General features: G+C 32.4%; 1 protein-coding gene across 1 annotated transcript in view; it reads right to left on the reverse strand.

The window, feature by feature from the left end:
• Positions 1-1,773: 1,773 nt before the first annotated feature.
• The window catches only part of LOC111692314 (GPI inositol-deacylase), a 29,957-nt gene continuing 13,394 nt past the window's right edge, over positions 1,774-18,336 (reverse strand). Inside the window, exons 2-4 of the mRNA XM_023456246.1 lie at positions 18,051-18,198; positions 4,944-5,161; positions 1,774-1,932 (exon numbers count right to left, since the gene is read on the reverse strand). Of these exons, the coding sequence (XP_023312014.1) occupies positions 1,774-1,932; positions 4,944-5,161; positions 18,051-18,198 (525 nt within the window). The remainder of the gene's footprint in view (positions 1,933-4,943; positions 5,162-18,050; positions 18,199-18,336) is intronic.

The raw sequence follows: 18,336 nt of genomic DNA on the forward strand, positions 1-18,336 counted from the left end.
ATATATATATATATATATAAATGAGAATATGCCATTGAGCGAGTAGCACGTTGGCAGAGCTCCTATAGTTTTCATTGTTTAAAGTGGTTGCATTGGAAATTAAAAACTGAATTTAAGTCATATATGAAAATAAGTGAAAGTGCTATCACAACGGGTCTCAGTTTTTCTTCAAAAGACTGCAGTGCAGTGAAAATTTGACATTTGTTAATTCAACAGAACATTGACAAGCTAGTCCGATCATATTAATAAAGTGGTAGCCATGGGCAAGCCGGAAACACGTAGTGGTTTGTCTGACAAATCCAATATGGATGAAATTGAACAACTGATTACTAAGGTCTGTAGCAACTTCGTACGTCAATTAGAAGATAAACTTGAAAATAAATTTTCCAAATTAACTGAACAAGTTACTGAAGTTTCTAATACAATCAAACTTCTTAATCAAAGTGTAACTTCTAATCAAAAGGAAATTGAGAATATTAACATAACATGTGATTCTCTGGAACANGCAGGTAGATTTTGCTCGTTGCAATCACTTCACCTCACAAACACGTCCGCTCAGCTCGGCTGTTCGCACTGAACTGAAGATGACCGAAGTGTTCTTTTCTTACATGGATTTCGTCTTAGCATCCCGGGGTTTTAACTGGGATGCATCTCCTTCTTTGTCCTACAATGTATTTCCCTCTCTTTCACTGTCGCATATGGTTGTAATATGTGTTTATACTAAGCTACACCCCTGAGAAGTTATAGGCATTGAAAGTGAGATTTCAAATTTCGAAAAAAATCAATATCTCAGTTATAACTTAGAAAAACCAAATTTGGTGTGAGTGTACCAAGAGCATTAATCGACAGTAAGCAATTGAAGCATTTTCTCGTCGCTTCTATGGTGCCTAGTAATGGATGGCCTCTTGGAACGCCTATCCATGGAGGGATAAAGAGATGCCCAGGCTTACGCTGATGATGGCGTGGATCTAGTCGAGGGTCGGTTTTTGGACATGGTATGCAACAGAAGGCATGTAGGATTATAGAGAGGTGGTGTGAGGCTCTCCGTCAATACAAAGAAGACTAAGATAAACCTATTTACAAGGAGAAGGAGATAGGCAACTTCAGGGCCCCAACCATGTATGAGAAGTCCCTGACTTTGGGCAAGAAAGTCAAATACCTGGGGGTAATCCTGGATAGTAAACTGTTTTGGGGGCACAGGTTTAAAGAATTACCCGGAAATCAATTGCAACTCTCTGGAAGTTAAGAAAGGTAGTTGGCAAAAAGTGGGGACCTGGTCTGGTGGCTGAGTGTGGACCGGGTGACGGTAGCCAGTTGTCGAGAATCCAAATACTTTCCTGCTGGGGCAATGAGGACGACCCCAATGGCATTATAGGTCCTTCTGGTGTTGCCAACCCCTATATGGATTGTAACGGAGGCCATGGTGACATGCCTAATGATAAGGGACACAAGCGGTTGGCGAGCGAAAGGACGCAATGAGGGTCACACTGCCGTGGACCTCAGGGTGGAGGGATATCCCAATATCCGCCATGAGGGTCATAGAATCAGAGGACCGGCTTAGGTTAGGAAGGAAATATGTCACCTCCTTTCCCTCGAGAGAGCAATGGAAGCAGGAAGGTCATATGTTCACCCCGGGATCTCAAGTATGCTATACTGATGGATCTCGGGTAGGAGACAAGTTTTCAGGAGCAGGAATTTATCTGGAAGGCACTGGTATCGAGGAAAGTTTTTCACTGGGTATGTATGCCACAGTCTTTCAGTCTGAGGTTTTCGCTATCTTGGCAAGGAGCAGGTAAGGAACTGTGGGAAGAGAGGTAGACTTGGTTTGGGTTCCTGGTAACGAGCTCGCAACTGGCTCATCTTGGATCTAGGGGACCTGGTCAGGGACCTGAACCAATCCTCGGAATCACACGAGGTAGTATTAATGGGGCCCTTAATAAATGGGCCTATCAAACTTTAAAGGTCAAAACTGGAGGAGGAACAGAGGATGTAGGCAGGCCCATAGTTTATATATGGACCTAGCAAACTTAAGACGAGATGGCTGCTGAGCCTCAGTCGAAAAGACCTAAACCAAATAATGGGGGTTCTGACAGGCCATTACAGACTTAGGAGACATTTAAGTTTAATAGGAATTGAGGACCCTTTATGACCGACATGTGGAGTAGGGGAGAACACCCGGGTCCAACTTTTGGGACACTGTACAGCCTTTGGGAGGTTAAGACAAAGTTTTTGGTACTGAAAAGCTACAAGGGGTTGAGGTGAGAGACCTTCCATGGACCAAAATCCTGGTGTTCAAAGGCAGAAAGTGGACAGGTGATGGGACGGTGAGGTAGGCATAAAGTGACCACTTGTGGACTACTTGCCGGGCTGAGGCCATCCCCTTTCACTACTACTACTACTATTCCCAAATTACTTGCTTCCTTATCAAACCTTCCTTATTTTATAAAACATAACAGCATTTATTATCGATTTGAAAGAAAAGGACCTTTTTGTACACAGCCACACAAAAAAAAATTGTACTTTTCATGCGACATGTTATCCGTAGTATTTTTGCCTCCTGATCACGAATCCGTCAGAATGTGTCAGAATTGAGATATCACATCACAGGAATTCCTTAACTTCAAAAAACAGGTCAAAAATTGCAAAAATTCACGAAAAAGTGCTAGGAAAAATACAAAACAATGTTCATTTATTTGATTAAGTCCCCGCTGAACGTGAATCCACGGTCAGAATTGATGGTTCTTTTTCTAACCTCAAAAAACGGGTCGATTAAGGTCAGATATCACGAATTAAAAAAAAATATATAACAGATTCGCGCCAAATTTGGTATTCGGGGATTTTCGGGATCACTGATCACGGATCCGATGTCAATTGTTATTTATCAAGATAGCGAATCCAAGATGGCCAACCAATTTTCAAAAAATAACACACTAGCGCCAAATTTGGTATAAGTAGGTTCTCGGGGTCACTGATCATGAATTCGAGGTCAATTTCACAAAATTCAAGATGGCGGATCCAAGATGACCGACCAAATTTTCAAAAAATAACACATTCGCACCAAATTTGATACACTGGGGTGTTCAGGGTCACTGACCACGAATTCGAGATTTACAAAATTAAAAAATATCATTTTTAAAAATTTAATCAATTACCTATGTACTTTATTACCTGAGATTAGACAGAAAACCCGTGAATAATTTTTACAGGAAAAAAAAACAAAATATAGCCAAAAAAAGAAGGTTAAAACATGATTGGGTACTCAGGTTATAAAGCAAACAAAAATATTACAAAATGAATTTCGCAATTCTGGCCTCGAATTCGTAATCAGCGACCCCTAAAACCCCCGTATACCAAATTAGGCGTGAATCTGTCAGTTGAAAATTTGGTCGGCCATCTTGGATCCGCCATCTTGAATTTTGCAAAATTGTCCTTGGATCCGAGATCAGCGACCCCGAAAACCCCCTTATCCAAATTTGGCGCCAATCTGTTATTTCTTAAAAATTCGTGATATCTGACCTTAATTGAACCTTCAATTCTGACCGCGGATTCACGTTCGGCGTGGTCTTAACCATATAAATGAACATTTGAATACCTATAGAAAAAAAATATATTTTTTTTTCCTAGCATTTTTTCGTGAATTTTTGCTATTTTTGACCTGTTTTTTTGAGGTTAGGAAATTCCTGTGATGTGATCGCTCAATTCTGAGACGGGATTTGTGATCATGGGGCAAAAATACTACAGATAACATGTCGTATGAAAAGTACAGACAACTTTTTTTTGTGTGTGGTTGTGTTATTTAACAACTTTTATAATTAAGCTGCTTATTTTTTTAACGGCAAATAAACATTATAAATCAAGAACAATTGTTTACCTGGAAAAAATATTATTTTAATTATGTAACGCCACATGGAGACTTCGAGAGTATCTTACGAACTTGGCCCATTATTTTTATGAATATAAAAATTTTCTATTTTCCTTATAATTTCTAGACATTCTGTATAGTAATACTACTTAAAGGACTTGCCACTTTATTCATATTTGTCCTATGCACCACATTATGCTAGAGATTGTATTACTGAACAAGTTGATACTCGCTCTATCAGACAGTGAATAAAACTCTTTCAATTTTTTATGCATATTCAAATTATGTATGTCCATGGTTAGAGTGGAAAAGAGGGAGAATATATATATATATTTTTTTCATTTTACAAAAAAAAGGCATTCTTGATCAAACTTTTCTTTAAAATGCGATTGGCATGGAGAACTTTCACCTTGCATGTACAGGATGATCAGAAAATCGGTACATATAAAAATTCTTCAAGAATAAACTGCCTTTTGTTCATCATTCAAATAAGTATAATTGGCATGAAGAATTTTATTTAGTAATTTTGTCAAAACGCTGTATTAAATAAATTTTTTGCTGCAACGGAAGCATATTAACAATAACTTTCACTATTATTCAAAAGCTCCATCACTTTCCATTCTGACGATTGTTGTCAAACTGTTTTATTCTCCATCCGCATTTTAAAGACAAGCAAAAATTTTAATCAAGGATGCATTTTTCTCGTAAAATGAACAATAAAAATGTATTGCCTAATGTCCGTTTCTATCAAAGTAGGCCGATTCATACATAATTAAAATTTTAATATAAATTTTATTTCTAAACAACTTTCCTTAATAACAAATTTCTGTATTGTTAAAAACAAAGGCAGTTTATTCTTGAACGATTTTTACATTACCGATTTTCTGACCACCCTGTACATGCAAGATGATAGTTCTCCTTGTCAACGGCATTTTAAAGACAAGCAAAAATTTTAATCAAGAATGCCTTTCTCGTAAAATGAAAAATAAAAATATTTTCCTTCTTTTCTACTTTAACCATGGACATACTGTATATTAAGATTTCAATGTTCCTCATATTTCAAAATTATGTTTATACTTACTATAGAATGTCCTATTATAATAATAGAATTTGGTTTGCTTCCCTCTCTATACAATTCAAATATTCGATTCAGGGAATACTTAATATATTTAAGCTGATCATACAGTAGAGGTCCATATACGCCACTTAATTCAGAATTAAAATCCATTGTAAAATAGTCAAAATGGTAAGACCTTAAACTTAAAGCTTTTCGCAATGCCACTGATGAGAGGGAACGAACTGAAATTTATAAATATTATTTTTCCAATTATAAAAATTACTTTATTTATTAGGACAGTAAATAAATAAAAATTAAAAGGATGTAGCAGGATAATACGAGCAAAATGGCCCCCAAAGTTTTTGTTGTGTAATTGTCCAGATAAAAGTTAAATTGATGTTCATAAGGGGAAAAGCCTGCAAATGAGATTTTGACTACTTCTTTAGTGTGTAATGGACTATTCTTTAAGTGATTTTAAACAAAAAACGTTATATGAATAAAGGGCCACAAATCGATAGTTTTCGATATACAAGGTGCTAAAATTGTCAGAACATGCCATTGAGCGAATAGCACGTTGGCAGAGCTCCTATAGTTTTCATTGTTTAAGTGGTTGCATTGGAAATTAAAAACTGAATTTAAGTCATATAAGAAAATAAGTGAGAGTGCTGTCACAACGGGTCTTAGTTTTTCATCAAAAGACTGAAGTGCAGTGAAAATTTGACATTTGTTAATTCAGCAGAACAATGACAAGCTTGTCCGATCATATTAATAAAGTGGTAGCCATGGGCAAGCCGGAAACACTAGTGGTTTGTCTGACAAATCCAATATGGATGAAGTTGAACAACTGATTACAAAGGTCTGTAGCTACTTCGTACGTCAATTAGAAGATAAACTTGAAAATAAATTTTCCAAATTAACTGAACAAGTTACTGAAGTTTCTAATACAATCAAACTTCTTAATCAAAGTGTAACTTCTAATCAAAAGGAAATTGAGAATATTAACATAACATGTGATTCTCTGAAACAACAAAAAAAGCAAGTACGTTACGATTTTATGGTCTTTTGGAGAACAAAGATGAAAATGTTCTTGATGTAATCGTGTCATTTGTAAATAAAGCATTGAAGATTTCATGTACAGAATTAGAAATTGACAGTGCTTATCGCATTGGCAAAATTGCTGATTCTAGCAGGTCTAGAGCCATAATTGTTAACTTTGTAAGAAACGTTAAACGAAATGAAGTTTTTGCTGCAAGAAAATTATTGAGAAATAGTGAAGTGTCAATATATGAGGATCTTACGAAAAATAGGTATCAATTACTACAGTGTGCCAAAAGAAAATATGGAAAAAGGCACGCCTGGTGCATTGGCGGGAAAGTTTATGCGATACGTGAGGGCAGAAAAATTACGATAAATTCAGAAAATGATCTATAACTTTATTAATGTGGTACAACTAGAAATTTCTTTGTATAAAAACTTTCCTGGTACTATATGGTATTTAGATGTTTACATGTGTTTGTTTTTTTTTGCTGTTTTTTTTTCCTGGTCTGCAGGCATTTACTATTCAGTATTCTTTTTTGCTAATGAAACTGTTAAATTATCTTATTTAATTATTAATCGAAAGTTTTGATAATTCGTTAATTAAAACAAATTTCATTGTAGTTATTAGATATCTTAGTATATTGATGTCTACATATACATACTTTTTCTTTTTTTATATATAGTTAGATCTCATTGTTATGGTTAAATTAATACGAATCAGTTATATTTGTTATACTTTTCGTTTTAGAAGGTGATATCTAAATGATTCTATATAATTTCAAATCAGATGCGATGCATTGTTTTAGATAAGTTTATGTAATTTTGTATACCTAACTAATGAAAGCTAGAGGAAATCTGTTAAAATAGTGATTAACCTGAACACTCTTAGAATTTATTATCAAAACTGCAGGGGACTTAGAACCAAGACAATTAATTTTTACAGAAATTTAGTATACGAAAACTATGATTTATTACTGTTAACAGAAACTTGGCTTATTAATGATATACGGGATTCTGAACTATTTGACGAGAGATATGTAGTTTATAGGAAAGATAGGCGAAGTGAAAAAAACAGGTAAGCAACGAGGTGGAGGTGTTTTAATAGCTGTACTTAAAAAATTTAAAAGTTCTTTAATTAAAGTAGAAACTTATTTAGAAACATTGTTTGTTAAGGTTAATATACAGGGTGGTCCGTAAGTAATGGTCCATAGAGACATACTAGATTTTTTACTTCAAAATATTACGATTGGAGCCAATATGCCTTAATAAAATGTTGATAACAAAAAAGATACAGGGTGTCAAAGTTGGAAATTAAAAATTGAATTTTCGTAATAATTATAATATTTTTGAGTGTATGAACGTGAAAATTTAGGGGTAGATGTTTCTGTATACGAGAAATCATAATTTGTTATCTATTTCGATGTATCTTCTAGAGGGCGCCACATACGCCGTGTTTATGACGTAAATACGAGCATAATTTTTTTATCCACAACGTTAACGCTTCTTTTTTTTAAAAATCTTAAACCTACATTATTTTCGTGAAAAAATGGTATACTTGTCATTAGCTCTAGAAATTGTCCGTTTTCAAGAAAAACGCATTTCAACAATCTGCTGCATGTTTCATTACAGGAAATTTTATCGTAGTGTGCGCTAATGAAAACATTAATTTTGACAATTAAACATTATCCCTTTGTACACATTAAAATACAAATTATCAAGTTGATAAATTTTATTTACAAAACCAGTTAAAGGAGAAATTTAATTAAACAAAACTATGATTTTATCAAGCGTTTAACAAGTAAAAAACTGAATATGTACCTAAGGAAAAATAGGAAATGTTTCAAAGTAAATTTTCAATATGTCCACCATTCACCTCCATGCACTTGTCCATACAATTTATGAAAGTTCGTCTAATATTAAATAATACTATTGGATCAAATAAAGTTGAGGCATTACTAATTTCTTGCCAAAGTTGGACGCGAGTATTTATAGTGTTTTTATAAACAATTTCCTTCATTGTACCCCATACACCAAAATCTAAAGGGTTGAAGTCTGGACTACGTGGCGGCCAAGGAAATATACTACCACGGCCAATCCAACGTTCAGGAAAGTGTTGGTTTAGATATGTTCTTACTTGATGAGTAAAATGTGGCGGAGCGCCATCTTGCATGAACCACATATTTTGCCTCAAATTCAGTGGTAACGCATCCAATAGATCAACAAAGCTATTTTCTAAAAAATTTAAATAACTTGTACCATTTAAATTTCCTGGCAACTCATATGGACCTAGAAAATGGTTTCCAATGATCCCACACCAAACATTAATCTTAAATTCATGTTGAAAGTGCCGTTCTCGAGTTACATGAGGATTTTGAACTTCCCAACAATGCTTATTTCTTAAATTGAAAATACCTCGGCGAGTAAATGTCGCTTCATCTGTAAACAATATTCTGTTGACAAATGTATAGTCAGTATTCTGCTTGTTCCGAATATCACTTGCAAATTGATATCTTGAAGGAAGATCGACAGGTAATAAATTTTGAACTGGTGTAAAATGATATGGATGATATTTTTCTTCATGTAATGTCTTTAAAATTGATGTTTTATTAATTCCCGTGGCTGCAGCTAATCGTCTTGAACTAGTTTGTGGATCATCTGCAATGCGAATTAGTATTTCGTCTTCCTGGTCAGGCGTAATCATTTTTGGTCGACCTAAATTATCTCGTTTAGGACGAAATGAACCACTTTCGCCTAAGTTTCTGAATAGATTTTGAAACAGTCGTTTACCAGGTTGCAATCTGTTTGGAAATCTTCGGCAATATTCACGTTGCGCAGCACGTCCATTGAAATTTTGTTGACAATAAACAACCGTCATATCTCTCATTTCCAAATTCGAGAAATTATTATGTCTCGGCATAATTCGTTATTTTCTTTTAAATACTTAATTGATTTTTACCAAAAATTAATAAATACAATTTGAATTAATTGCTAACCGTCACAATGATTTTTTCTAATTGTCAAAACTGTCTTGGCATTGTCGCACACTACGATAAAATTTCCTGTAATGAAACATGCAGCAGATTGTTGAAATGCGTTTTTCTTGAAAACGGACAATTTCTAGAGCTAATGACAAGTATACCATTTTTTCACGAAAATAATGTAGGTTTAAGATTTTTAAAAAAAAGAAGCGTTAACGTTGTGGATAAAAAAATTATGCTCGTATTTACGTCATAAACACGGCGTATGTGGCGCCCTCTAGAAGATACATCGAAATAGATAACAAATTATGATTTCTCGTATACAAAAACATCTACCCCTAAATTTTCACGTTCATACACTCAAAAATATTATAATTATTACGAAAATTCAATTTTTAATTTCCAACTTTGACACCCTGTATCTTTTTTGTTATCAACATTTTATTAAGGCATGTTGGCTCCAATCGTAATATTTTGAAGTAAAACCATTACTTACAGACCACTCTGTATATGGTATTTCTTTTATTTTTAACTGTACGTATATGGCACCACAGTCAAATTCTCAATTTTTTAAAGATTACGTTGATATATACGAAATTATAGATGAGATTTTAATTTAAATACAAACCTAATTATATTTGGAGATTTTAATTTACCGTATGTATTTGGCACACAGTTTACATTTCATAATGACAGCAGATCCGTGACTTACATAGGTGAACTATTAAGTATGTATAACTTAAAATCTTTTAATAATTGTCTTAATGAGGATCGGAAAACTTTAGATTTGGTATTTGCCAATTCACCAGTTTCAAATAAAGAAGAGTTAGTACCTCTTGTTAATATTGATAGGAAACATCCTCCTTTATTGGCCGAAATTAATATTACTAAATTGAAGTATTTGGAAAATAATAACAATAATTTAGCAGATAGAAGTATAACTTTAAACAAGCTAATTTTACATTATTGTACGAATTACTTAATAATTGCAACTGGGAAAGGTTGAATTATTTTTCTGATGTTGATGATGCCGTAGGCTATTTCTATTTGAAATTTTAGATATTTGTGTTCCAAAATATAAAAAAATTAATGATAAATGTAGGAAAACATACCCACCTTGGTTTACAAAAGAAATAAAAATTAAATTGAAACAAAAAGAGTATTTTAGAAAAAGAAAATGTCGTTCTGAATTTTTTTAAACTCTTATAGGGAATTAAGAGCAAATTTAAAATTAGAAATCAAACAATCTCATTCTGAGTATATTAAAAACATTGAACACAATTTAAGTAGGGACTCAAACAATTTTTGGAATTTTGTAAAGTCAAATCGAAAAAATAGAAACTCTGATCTTCAATTTAATATTAATAATCAGCATATAACTGACAAAAAAATTATTTCTGATGCTTTTGCTGAATATTTTAGTTCAGTTTACTGCCAGGAGAAATCTACTTATGACATACATTTAATAAAAAATGGTGCACGTAAATCGATTATCAATTCGGAACATTTACATGATGTACATATTACTATACATGAGTTGGAAAAAGCTTTTAATAAACTTAAACCTAAAAAATCTGCTGGTCCAGATGGAATACCCTGTTATATATATATAAGGCATGCAAAGATATTCTTTTATATCCCTTACTAATAATTTTTCAAAAGTCATTAAGCAGTGGTAAATTTCCAAACGAATTTAAAATGGCAAGAGTAACGCCTATACACAAAAAGGATGATAAGAATTTAGTAAAAAATTACAGGCCTATTACTGTTTTAAACTGTGTGGCAAAACTTTTTGAATTTGTAATTTATGAAATATATAGTTTTACAAAAAATCTGATTGTGCCTCAACAACATGGTTTTTTCCGTTGCAGGTCAGTAGAAACTAATTTAGCTACTTTTGTTAATAATATTTATATTGCTTTCAATGAGGGAAAACAGGTTGACACTGTATACACGGATTTTGCTAAAGCGTTTGATCGGGTAAATCATGACATACTACTATGCAAATTGCATGCACTTGGTTTAAGTGACCATTTAGTAATTTTCTTCTCTTCATATCTACGGAACCGAAAACAATTTGTTTGTTATCACAGTACTGATTCTGAAACATATCTAGCTAGATCTGGTGTGCCACAAGGTTCGAATTTGGGACCGTTACTTTTTTAAATTTTTATAAATGATTTACCACAGAGTGTAACATCCGACTGTCTCATGTATGCAGATGACTTAAAACTCTTTACTGAAATTAGTAATATCAATGATTTTTCAAAATTACAAAATGATATAAACGTAATTTATGACTGGTCCGTAGAAAACAAATTGCCCTTCAATTTAGATAAATGTAAAGTCATGACATTTAGTAAAGCACGTACGCCTGAACATACAATGAATAACAATATTTTGTCTAGAATTTATGACTTTAAGGATCTAGGAATTAACTTTCAACCTAATTTGAGTTTTAAAAACTATCTGAATGAATTAACTAATGCTTCATATAAACTTCTGGGTTTCATTAAAAGAGTAACAGTTGATTTTAAAAATATTAATTCTATTTTATATTTATTTAATACTCTTATTCGTAGTCGTTTAGAATATGGATCTATTATTTGGGGCCCTTCAAAACAGTATCTTAGGGATGCTCTTGAAAAAATTCAAAACAAATTTATAAAATATCTTTATTACAAAGAATATCATATTAGTCCCGGATTTGTTTCCTATGAGCCATTGCGAAAACAGTTTAAGATCTGTAAGTTAGAAAATAGGAGAATTACCCGAAAATTAACATTTAAATAAATTTAAATATACCTGACCACCGTATACGTCCAACACAATTAATTTTTTATGTCAGTTCTAGTACTCTTGTTAGTGATATGTGTACTATTTTCAATAGACACAGACATAGAATATCTATAGACATTTTTGATACTACATTAATAACATTTAATAGAGTTATCCGTAATATAGATTTTACTTGAAATTGATCGTCCTGGTTCTCTTTGCCTGGCTGCTCCCTTGCTGCAGTTTATTTTGTATTTTAATTAGGTAAGTTAGATAGGTATGTGCATGTATATACATTTCTTTTTTTTCTAGAAACATGTAATTAGGTTGTTTCTAACCTGTTTGTTTCTTATTCAAAAATAAAATTAAATTAAATTAAATTAAAAAAATCGCTTTTTTATTATTTCTAAAGATTTTCGATATGGATCTTAACTAATTATTTGTCTAATTAAATAAAATAACCTCTTTAAAAAATTCGAAATTAGCTTTTATTTATAGTTGCAGTTGTAAAAAAAATTTAGGAATTATTTTTTCAGAAAGTAGTAACAGTTTTCAGTGAAGATAACTATCAGTATGTTTCACACTGGTAAATATATTAGATTCGGTAGGTTTTTACCTTTAATTGGACCATTTATCAAGTGTCTTCGGGGATAGGACTTCAGAAAAGATTAATATTTTTGGCTTAAAATTACTCAAACAATAACCTCTTACAGTTTGACAACTAATTCTCGGAAATGTTCTCAGTTTCTATTAATTTCAAGAATATTCTAAAAAAAATTTCAATTACCAAGAAATAAATGTCTTCAAGGTTTAATTTCAAGTCATTTTTAGATACAATATTCTAAATTATATTAAGAAACAGATATAAGTACATACAACTACTTTATTTAAAAAAAATATATTAAGAAAAAATTTTTTGTTGATTATTCAGATTTTATTAATAAAATTATATGATTATGATTTTGTGTTAAAAAGAACACATTTTCTTTTGAATGTGAGTGTGTAAACTTTAGGATATAGAAATAATTTTACTATACCTCGCGGTCGAAATTATAGAGTGACTCAGACATAATATAAAAACACTATTATAGTCCGGGAGTTAACGACAGAAATTTCCGGGTCATTTTCGCAAGCTTCATTTCTTTTTGTATGTGTTATGTGTTCAATATACAAGGTGTAACTGAAATAAGTATTCAAAATTTCTGAGCTTGTAGAACAAGTCGAAAAATGACGAAAACTTTGGTACAATTTTGGTCAGTGGCGGCTCCTAAGGGAGCTACGCTCTCCTAAAGGGGTAACCTCGGAAACAGTTTTTAATGCGTAACATCCAAACGGCTCGACATTAAGTCACGAAATTTTGGTGAGATATTAACTTTGACGTGCTTAATGAGTCTCATAAAATACATTTCAAAATTTGCTACAGGGGCGTGAGAAAATGCAGGACTCAGGGACAAATTTAATCATATCTTTTTTGTAGTCTATTTTTTCTAGTTCCCGACTCGAAAATATTGAAATTTGAAGTATTTAACATAAAAAAGGTCCTCTTGTTAAATTTCACTAGGATGTGCCGTTTTCCAGTAAAATCGATTTCAATCATTCCCAACGTGCTCCAAATTCAACTTTCATTACATAGCAAAATAAATTAATTGCAGTGTGCCATGGGGAAAACAACTAGTCTGACAGTTAACAGAAATGTCAAATATTTTTAACACTCTTAATAGTAACAAATAAAAATATGGTGATATAAATAAAAGCTAAAAAATAGATACATATGAGATTATTTATTAAACTATTGTAAGCGGCTGAAACTTTTACGTAACATTTTAACAGATTTAAACCATTTAGTTTAATTTAACAAATGAACCAAATATCTTAATTTATTTAGCAGAAAATGTGCCCTAGTCAAGAAGACAGACTAGATTCACCTTTCAAAATGTCCGCCGTTTGCCCTAATGCACGCACGTAACCTGTTTTCAAAAAAAAATAGGTTCCGGTATAGTTTGTGCTCCACATTGAGTTCATTAAATGCATATTCTATACGCTGACGTAACTGTTCCTCATTGTCAACAGCTTGGATACACACTTTTTGTTTCATTTGACCCCACACGTTAAAATCCATTGGGTTGAGGTCCGGTGACCGTGGAGGACAATATATGGCAGCATCATTTCCTCGGCCAATCCAGCGATTTGGGAAGTGCTCGTTTAACCACTGTCGACATTGACGGTTGAAGTGAGGAGGGGCGCCGTCATGCATGTACCATAAGGAACCTCGTCTTACCAAAGGAATATCCTCATACAATCTAGTAGACAAAAATTGATGGTACATTGCTCCGGTTAAATTTCCAGGCATGATGTGATACCCAAATAAATTATTTCCTAATGTGGCAGCCCAAACATTTATTTTTAATGAATGCTGATAATGGGTTACCTTCCGAGCATTAGGATTTTCTTCGGCCCACATATTATGTTCATTGCGCATATTAAAAACACCGCTTCGGGTAAAGGTAGCTTCATCGGTAAAAATAATATTCGATAGAAACATCGGATCTTCGGCTTGCCTGTCTAAAACCAACTGACAAAACTGTCTGCGCATGGGCCTGTCCTGTGGTAAAATGTCTTGGGCCTGTCTATAATGATAGGGATATAATTTTTGTTCTCTCATTATCCTCCATACTGTCATATGAGACATGTTATTTTAAACTGATAGTCGTCTTGTACTAAGTGTGGCGTTAGCTTCAACTAAATTAAAAATATTTTCCTCATTCAGGACATTTCTAATTATTCTACGCCTGCCTGTCTCAAAATTGTTCCTTTTTAACGTACCCCATTCTCGCAAACGCCTTTCTGTGCAAAGAAATGTTTTGTAATTGGGCACATTTCTGTTGGGGAACTTTTCACCGTATCGTTGTGCGGCTGCTCTTGCGCTTCCATGACATTCACCTAACGTCAAAAGCATATCTACATACTCAGAAAATGTATACTGTTGCATTTTTAAATTATTTGATATTTTTATTTACTATAAAACGGCACTGCGAATACTCAAATGACAAATTTGAAACTAAAAATACTTGACATTTCTGTTAACTGTCAGACTAGTTGTTTTCCCCATGGCACACTGCAATTAATTTATTTTGCTATGTAATGAAAGTTGAATTTGGAGCACGTTGGGAATGATTGAAATCGATTTTACTGGAAAACGGCACATCCTAGTGAAATTTAACAAGAGGACCTTTTTTATGTTAAATACTTCAAATTTCAATATTTTCGAGTCAGGAACTAGAAAAAATTGACTACAAAAAAGATATGATTAAATTTGTCCCTGGGTCCTGCATTTTCTCACGCCCCTGTAGCAAATTTTGAAATGTATTTTATGAGACTTATTAAGCACGTCAAGGTTAATATCTCACCAAAATTTCGTGACTTAATGTCGAGCCGTTTGGATGTTACGCATTAAAAACTGTTTCCGAGGTTACCCCTTTAGGAGAGCGTAGCTCCCTTAGGAGCCGCCACTGACAAAAATTGTACTAAAGTTTTCGTCATTTTTCGACTTGTTTTACAAGCTCAGAAATTTTGAATACTTATTTCAGTTACACCTTGTATAATAGTAATATGAACGTCTGCCGGTGCAACCAACCCCCGCAACAGGTGGTTACAGGAGGGTTACAATTACAGCAAAAAATCAACAACAAAAATGTATAGCCGCATACGTGAAACTTATTGTACATATCAGTTGAAACATAAGAAGTTTAGAAAATATCGTCTTCCACCTAAATTCCACAACAAAACTCGTCTGCTACCCACATAAGCGCAAAAAAATATTTAAAAAATTTATATCCGCAAGGATGAAATTAATTGAAATGCTTCTTTTTATAGCAACAAACACGAAAATAATAGTCTGTTACTAATAAGATATAACAAAGATCGTCTGCCAAGCTTATGAAGCTGAATCTTTATCGGCCTGAAAGACGATCGTTGTTGTTCTAAATGATTAAACGGCTATCATAAAGTTGTTTTCTTTGTTATACATTATTAATTTAAATGATGGAGACCTTTTAGTGTAAAAATTAAGAATATGTTGATTCGATAAAATGCTTTAAGATAAAAATAAGATATTACTGTTTTACAATGACATTCGGAGATACTTATTTATTGATTTCCATTTTATTATGTAGAAGAAATCTATACAGGGTGAGTCATTAATAATGGTACACAGCTTAATGGCAAATTGTTAACGTCAAAATATAGCGATTGAGCCAAACGTGCCTTTCAATTGTTGCTCATTTTCGTTCTACAGTTAAAGTTGAAAAAATATTTTCTTTTTTTATCTATATTTTAAGTATATATGGACCGATTGCTTTGAAAATTTGTAGTTTTACGTTTTCTGAGGTGGCAAATACGAATATGCAAATAGTGTCAGGGTCACGTCTAGGGGGCACTAGTTGTACTGTCCTGTCAATGTAAAAATATGTCTAACCTTTTATATTTTACAATTTTGAATTTTTTAACTAGAAATTATTGAAATGCGTTCAATTCTAATTAAAAATGGTATACTTGTTACAAATCGATAAACTCAACTGTTTTCGAGATACAGACATTTTAAGTTTTTGAGAACGTCGATCTATATTCTATCTGTCTTTTGCACTTGGTAGGGAATAGGGAAATGCTTTTTTAGTGAGTGTAAACGGACTTGACTTAGCCGTCCTTAGAAACCCATAGCATAAGTGTAGGCGAGGGGTCTAATTCCGTGGCTAGAATAAATTTATAAATTAAAAAACACAATCGGGACATTTTGTAATAATTAAAATGGATCAAAGTGCTGGTTGTAGCAAACCGTCAAAAATATTAGATATGATGTTCTATTATCTTTTTTGCATGTTCTCTATATCTTGTTGCCTTTTACACAGACACGCCAATGGATTTTCGTTCACCACACGCTTCACCCTCCTTACTAGTCCAAAAGCTAGCGATGAGTCAGTCTCTATAATTTCGACCGTGGAGTATATATGTATTTGACAACAAAATTAATTTTTTTAAAACAAAATATATGTTAGATACAAAATATAAAAAGCATCACACAAACACTAAAAGTAAAATAGCAGCACATAGGTGTAGAATTGCCTTCAGAATTTTGGAGAAAGTTTTCGACAATTTTGGGAAATATTCTCGTTCTCAAGGCTAAGAAATATTCTCCAAAATTCGTGAACATGCTCAGAAAACAAATGAGAACTTTCTCATGAATAACTGTAATTAACAGTGATAGTGTAGTGATTAATGCAACTTCCTTTTTTATTTATTTGTATCAACAAGTACATTAATCTAAAGTTTTTATATTTTAGAAGTCCCAATATATTGAATATATGATATTGTAAAAATAAGACGCATTGTATTTTAATGTTTTTTTTTTAATACAGTGACCAATTCTAAAAATTAAAAAAGAGTTGCTAACAAACTACAGATACAGATGTTGTTTTACTAATTTCTATGGCGTATGCAAATGATTATTATGGGGTAAATAAATTTTTATTCCTTACATACTTTTTTAAAAATCAAATGCTAGTCAATATTTTTCCATAAAATATAAATAACCAAAATCTACAATTATATTATTTTTTTACAAAAATTTAAATAGTACATTTCTGGAAGTTTACTGTTATGAATAAGAAAAAGGAATTACTTTTTTCAGGTTTATTTATCAACACTGAATTTGATCCAAAAGCTTTGGGGGTCAATTTACCTATATGTATATTATTCAGGTTCCTTCTTTTAATTAACTACTTGTTAGGTACATGAAATAACAACTTTATTTTTATTTTATGAATGACAAAGAATACTATTCATATATCAAGCACAACTGTCAATACTGTCAAACAAAGTACAATTGTTTTTAAATTTAAATAAGTACTCAACACTATACTTACCCGGCTACACCCTTTGAATACTTTCAACATAATTACAACTTAATTACTGATTATTAAAAATACTAATTCAACATTATTTGTATGTTTTCTTTAAAGTACCTACATACTTAAAACATATTTGATTTATTTCAGATTTTTGTTCAAAAGGACAAAATTGGGAACATAAAAACTAAAAATTAGAACTGAAGTTATACCATTCTTATTAAAAATTGTCAATATGTTTTATTATAATCATTATCTAACAGAAACCGAGTATAGAGTATGTTCTACTGGTTGTAGATATAATAAAAGATGTAACAACAAATATCAGAGCCTCAGTTTGTAGCCCTTTGCCCTGTATAAGCCCTAGATGTTCATTACATCCTTTACAATTGAACCAGTATTCGGGGTCCATATAGGTCATTAATGAATATGAATACCTTGTTTATATGATCCTCTATTACCAGGTATAAATAATACTGGAATTCCATCAAAACGCATACTTCTAACCTTTGTGGTAAGTGTTCCTTCACTATATGCATATAATCCATATTTTATAAACTGCTCATCCTTTTTGTTCGAAATTTTCTAAAAATAATAATTCACAATTTTGCAGGTGAATGAAGAACTATAAACTTTGAGTTGCATTTAATTATTGTTTATATTAATTACTTATGGGGAATGGAAATTACAATAAAAATGTGTTATACTCCTATAAGTATAAAA

Source organism: Anoplophora glabripennis, unplaced genomic scaffold (assembly GCF_000390285.2).
Source record: "Anoplophora glabripennis isolate ALB-LARVAE unplaced genomic scaffold, Agla_2.0 scaffold1309, whole genome shotgun sequence".
NCBI lineage: Eukaryota > Metazoa > Arthropoda > Insecta > Coleoptera > Cerambycidae > Anoplophora > Anoplophora glabripennis.